At 48.2% G+C, this 6389-nt stretch overlaps 1 protein-coding gene across 1 annotated transcript in view; it reads right to left on the reverse strand.

Annotated features, from left to right (window-relative positions):
* The window catches only part of LOC107667688 (coiled-coil domain-containing protein 136-like), a 49529-nt gene that overhangs the window by 12753 nt on the left and 30387 nt on the right, over positions 1-6389 (reverse strand). The window contains exons 6-7 of the mRNA XM_016459414.1: positions 5459-5723; positions 5240-5371 (exon numbers count right to left, since the gene is read on the reverse strand). Coding sequence (XP_016314900.1) covers positions 5240-5371; positions 5459-5723 — 397 coding nt within the window. The remainder of the gene's footprint in view (positions 1-5239; positions 5372-5458; positions 5724-6389) is intronic.

Consider the following 6389-nt stretch of genomic DNA (forward strand, 5'->3'; position numbering starts at 1 on the left):
TGTTCCTGCCCACTGACTGGCCAGCTATAGGAGCATGTGAAGCTGCTATGGCTGCTACATAGACCTTGAGCGTGGAAGGGGAACGACCCTTATCCAACAGCTCCTGCAGGACGGACAATATCAGAGATATTGAGAGCCACCTTGTAGAGGGTGCTCTAGCCTGAGATATCGTGTTTAGCACGATGGCAGGCTCCCGTCGAGAGGCCAGAGGTGCAGGGCCCACAGTTTGGGCTGGGGGTGCCATATCGTTCTGTTCGCCTGAGAGAGGAGGTCTCGTCTCAGGGGAATGGGCCACAGGGCTGCTGAGAGCAGCCGAGACAGCTCTGCGAACCAGTGTTGGTTCCTCTAGAGCGACCAGGCGGAGAAGACAGACCATTTAAGGGCATAGAGCCGCCTTGTAGAGGGTGCTCTAGCCTGAGAGATCATGTTTAGCACGCTCTCGGGGAGGTCCGCAGGCACCCGTCGAGAGGCCAGAGGTGCAGGGCCCACAGTTCAGGCTAGGTGTGCCATATCGTTCTGTTTGCCTGAGAGAGGAGGTCTCGTCTCAGGGGAATGGGCCATGGGGCTGCTATAAGCAGCTGAGACAGCTCTGCGAACCAGTGTTGGATCCTCCAGAGCGGGGCCACCAACAGAACCCTCTGCCTTGCCGAAGATCTCCCAGATTCTCTGAACCGTATGCGGGTGGAGCATCCACTCTTCTGAAGGGACGTTGCTCCAGGATAGCATGTCCGCTCCCTGGTTCAACTTGCCCAGCACATGTGCTGCTCTTAGAGAACGCAAGTGTAGCTGAGGCCATTCCAGGAGGCACTCTACCAGAATGAAGAGGCGCTTCGAGGAGAGACCGCCCTGGCGATTTATATATGACACCACTGTCATGCTGTCTGAGCGGAATAGCACGTGGTGTCCCCTTAGGTCTGGCAGGAAGGTGCGAAGGCCCAAACATACTGCCGACATTCCCAGGCAGTTGATGTGAAGCCGACTCTCCTCTTTCAACCAATGGCCGAAAGCCGGTTTGCCATCGCACAGAGCTCCCCAACCCGTGTTGGAAGCGTCTGTCTAGACTACCTTCCTTCTGCAGACCATACCAAGGGGCATGTCCCGATCCATCCACTGAGAGTCTTTCCAAGGGGCCAGGGCTGCTACGCAGGCTCGGCTCACCTTGACACGCATGCATCCGAGATGCCAGGCGTGGGACGGAAACTCATGGTTTCAGCCAGTACTGAAGGGGCCGCATGCGAAGCAGGCCCAGCTGAAGTACTGGAGACGCAGAGGCCATGAGGCCCAACATCTTCTGAAACGCCTTGGGAGGACGAAGGGCTCCAATTTCGAATGAGGCCGCGAGCTGCCGTATAGCCAGTGAACGATCTGGCGCGATTACCGCCCTCATTCGGGCTGAGTCGAGAACTGTTCCCAGGAATGATATCTGTTGGCTGGGAGACAGCGCGCGCTCTTGGCAAAATTGACCCTGAGTCCCAGGCGCTGTAAGTGGCTGAGGAGTAAGGATCTGTGGGATACTAGCTCATTCTCTGACTGGGCGAGGATGAGCCAGTCGTCGAGATTATTCAGTATGCGTATTCCCATCTGTCTCAGCGGGATCCATGCACTTCGTAAAAGTGCGTGGAGCTAGGGACAGTCTGAAGGGAAGGACCGTGGTGTGATATGCCACTACCTCGAAGGCAAATCTCAAAAACCGCCTGTGGTGGGGGGCTATCTGGATGTGAAAGTAGGCATCTTTCAGATCCAACGAAAATAACCAGTCCCCTGGGCACACTTGCGAGAGGATCTGCTTCAATGTAATCATCCTGAATGGCCGTCTCATGAGGGCGCAGTTCAGGTGTCTAGAATGGGCCTTTGGCCGCCATCCTTTTGCCAGTAAATTCATCACCTCGACGTGTAGGACGTGTGCATCCTCGCTCTGAACCGAGGTGGAGACCACGCCGCAGAATCGCGGGGGTCTTTGAGCAAATTGCAGTGAATAACCTCGTTCTATTATCCCCAGAACCCACCTTGACACCCCGGGGATGGCTAGCCAGGCCTCGGCCTGCGTGGCAAGGGGTTGGGTTGGTTCAAGCGACAGGCCGCCATGAGGGGACCCAACGCTCGTGAAATACGGAAGAGGAAATTTGCTCTCTTTTTGAAAATGTTTGTGTTTTATTTTTCTCGCTATAACAGCGGAAAGTTGTGCGGGCGCTAATTGAACGGGCCCGGGGTTCACAACAGTATTTACCACAAACACAATGCCATCGGCACCCGGAAGTGAACGGGGCGCTTGGAGGCACAAAAGAGGCTGCTTGGGGGTGGTCCGGCGATAGCGAGACTTTGCCCCCTCCTCTTCCTGTCCCGCGGATCAGGTTGACGCCGGAGGCGCTGGGTCCAGCACTACCTTGGGCCGGGGTCCTTGGCGCTTAGGGAATAGGTAGCGTCTAGCCGAGCGGGAGCAATGCTGGGGCTAGGCTTAGAGACCAGCCATGCAGCTGAAGAGGCGGGCTTCGCGGGCTGCTGAGTCGGCGCCGTCTTGGGGTGACTGGCGGCAGTCGCAGAGCTGGAGCATTTTGGCAAGAAGTGTCGCATTGCCTGGGACGACTTCTGTGCAGCAGTGAAGCGCTCTGCGAACCCTTCGACCGCAGGTCCAAACAGGCCAGAGGGGGAGACCGGAGAGTCAAGGAAGGGGACTTTCTCCGCATCCTTGATCTCTGTGAGGGTCAACCATAGGTGGCGCTCAAGCACCACAAGGCTGGCCATGGATCTACCGATCACCTGAGCTGTCATCTTTGTGGCGCGTAAAGCCAGGTCGGTCGCGCTGCGTAGCTCTTTGCAAGCCGCGGGGTCCGGTCCAGACTCGTCCATTTTCTGGAGAAGTTTGGCCTGAAGGTCCTGGAGGACCGCCATGAAGTGAAGCGCCGAGGCCGCTTGTCCAGCAGACGAGTAGGCCCTTCCAGCAAGTGCTGAATTAGTCTTGCACGGCTTGGACGGGTGGGCGACCTTTGCCTTCCAGCCGATGGCCGTGGGCGGGCAGAGATGCGCGGCCACTGACTCATCCAGGGGTGGCAGTTTGTCATACCCCTTTTCTTCGGTGCCGTCGACCGTAGTGAGGGCAGACGAAGAGGAGGTACGCAGGCGGGCTGAGTAGGGGGCGCGCCAAGATCTGGTGATCTCTTCGTGGACTTCTGGGAAGAATGGAGAAGCTTGTTGTCGAGGGGCTTGACGGCGCCCCGGCAAGAACCATTCGTCCAGGCGGCTGCGGGTGGGCTCCTCCAGCGGAGACCAATCCAAACCCAACTCTTGAACAGCCTTAGACAGAACACGGAAGAGTTCGGCGTCCATGCCTGTGCTGGCAGCGCTGGGCTCTGCAGACAGCAGGGGGGCAAGGTCGAAAGACGAGCTCGACAGCTCCTCCGTATCTGAGGCAGCCAGACACACACCGTCGTCCATGGCGTCACACTCACTCCCACCGAACGAAACCAGATCGCTCGCAGCCGCAGAAGGATCCTGGTCCGGGTGCGAGAAGAGGACGGGGGAAGCCTCTCTATGTGGAGAGAGTGAGGCATACAGGGGCTCAGCCGGGATCCTCTGCCCCGCTGCTTTTTCCTCACAGGTTCCTAGGAGGAAGGAAGCAGGAGGGCGCGAGGGGCGGAGTCGCTTTCTGAAAAGAAAGCTATCCGCGAGCGCAGAGGGGAGAGACTCATATCCTCGCAATGGGGACATTTCGTCTCGTTAAGTGTAGCTTCAGCGTGGGCAGCGCCCAAGCATGAAACGCACTGGCCGTGACCGTCAGTGCTGTGCAGGGGAGCCCTGCACGAGCGACAGTAGTGACGCGGCATTTGTAACAATGCTGGAAATTTGCTCTAGAAATTTGCTCTTACAGTCGCCGGATAGCGGCAGGGGACCGGGAGACCAGTTTTTAATACACTGCATGAACCAATGGCCGTGCAGTTTCACTGCATGATTGAAAAAGGCTTCAGTATTCGGAGAAAAAGGAGTTTTCCCCTTAAGCAAGACGCAGTACGAGTGAAGTATCGATAGGGAACCATATATTCAGATTTGATATTAAGGCATTTGAAACATATATATACAAAATATAAAACAAAATGTGTATATTTGTGTATAATTAAAATTTGTCTCACAAAATTTACACTGCTGTTCAAAAGTTTGGGATCAGTAAGATTTTTAAATGTTCTTTTTTTTTTTTATAAGTTTCTTATGCTCATCAATGCTGCATTTATTTGATCAAATATACAAAAAAAACAGCATTATTGTGAAATATTATTGCACTTTAATATAATGGTTTTCTATTTTAATATACTTTTAAACATCATTTATTCCGGTGATGTCAAGCTGAATTTTCAGCATCATTACTCCAGTCTTCAGTGTCACATGATCTTCAGAAATCATTCTAATATGCTGATTTATTATCAGTGTCGGAAACAGTTTTGTGCCGCTTCATTTTTTCATTTTTTGTTCTTTTTTCTTTTTTGTAGCCTGTGATACATTTTTCAGGATTCTTTGACGAATAAAAAGAATAGCATTTATTCAAAATAGAAATATTTTTTTAACAAAATACACTATCATTCAAAAATTATTTTTTGGTTACACTTTATTTTAAGGTGTCCTTGTTACAGTGTAATTATACATTTAAGTACTGAGGAATATTAATTAACCATGTACTATATGGTTAAGGTTAGTGTTTGGCTTAGGGTTACTTGCATATAATTATGCATAATTTATTGTTATTATAATAGTAAGTACATGTAATGTGTAACAAGGACACCTTAAAATAAAGTGTTACCCATTTTTTCTTTCTTTTTTTGAAAGAAATTACTTTTTTTCAGCAAGGATGTGTTAAATTGATCAAACGAAAAGATTTCCATTTTAAATAAATGCTGTTCTTTTTAACTTTTTATTTATCAAAGAATCCTGAAAAAAGTATCACAGGTTTAAAAAATATGAAGCAGCACAACTGTTTCCAGCACTGATAATAAATCAGCATATTAGAATGATTTCTGAAGGATCATGTGACACTGAAGACTGGAGTAATGATGCTGCAATCACCGGAATAAATTACATTTTACAGGATGTTAAATAGAAAACCATTATCTTAAATTGTAATTATATTTCACAATGGTTTTTTTTTTTTATTTTGAACAAATAAATGCAGCGTTGATCAGCATAAGAGTCTTCTTTAAAAAACAAAACATTAAAAATCGTACTGATCATGCCTATTTTTATATGATCAGTGTACCTCTTTGACATCAGCAGCTCTCTCCAGCTCTTCCCTGCAGCGCAGTAACTCCAGCTCCAGCTCGGCTCGCTCCTTCTGACTGGTCTCATACATTTCCCGCAGATTTTCTAGTTCATTCCTTAGTCCGTCACACTAACAGATATTATTACGCTGTTAGTTTAGAATACATTTTCTTATGAAAGCTCTCATATATGAATAATGGATGTCAGGGCGGTGTACCTCTCGCTGCTCGTGTGTGGCCTTGTCTTCTGTTTGCTTGAGCTGATCTCTCAGTGAGAGGATCTCTGAGAAACCTCCTGTCCAGCTGGTGGGGGTCACAGGTTTGCCATCAAACGATATGTTCTTCTGGATCCCAGCATCCACCAGCCTGCAGTTGGAGCTCATATAAGAGCTCGCCGTTTCTGTCTCTGTGCCGCACTGCATGTGTTTTCCCTCTTCTGTCTCGTCCTGCTCTTCTTGAACGGTGATGCAGGTACTGCCTGAACTGTAACATCACAGCCAAAATAAGACGCGAAAATTCAGGATATTGAATGTGTTGTGGCTTTAAAAAGGTATCTTTCAGCTTTGATGATGACTATATGCTATTGTGTGACTAAAATAGACTCTCACTCATTCTTATTTTTTCTCTTTCAAATGTCCTATTTTTATCCCATTTTAGCTTATTCACAAATGTCGTGTAAATAAATTTGCAAACCATGCTTCTGTATTTGGGGGGAAAGCACCTCTCAAACAATTAGACCATGTATGAAACAAATAATTATGCAAGCTACTGGTGATGTATAGCTGTGAAACACTAGCTACTCCATCATCATATCCTGCGACCTTCAGTAACTGTTGATTCTGGACATCTGCATTTAATGTCATAGCTGACTTCATGTTTATCGATGTTTGTTCATATATTGCAGGGATCTCCAAAAGTTTGTCAACAAAACCCCTCTCTGAGGAAGTTAATATTTCAAACATTTGCATGTTTGCAGTTCTCTGATTTTGGTTAATGGTCATATTAGGTAAACAAATAAAATATTCATATTTTTGTGTTAAAGTGCACAAATACAGCTCTGCTATATATATATATATATATATACACAGTGTATATGTATATATATATATACATATATTAGTATAATGAAGTAAATTGAACCCCATCACT

The sequence above is a fragment of the Sinocyclocheilus anshuiensis genome, unplaced genomic scaffold (genome assembly GCF_001515605.1).
Source record: "Sinocyclocheilus anshuiensis isolate Anshui unplaced genomic scaffold, SAMN03320099.WGS_v1.1 scaffold1827, whole genome shotgun sequence".
In the NCBI taxonomy this organism is placed as follows: domain Eukaryota; kingdom Metazoa; phylum Chordata; class Actinopteri; order Cypriniformes; family Cyprinidae; genus Sinocyclocheilus; species Sinocyclocheilus anshuiensis.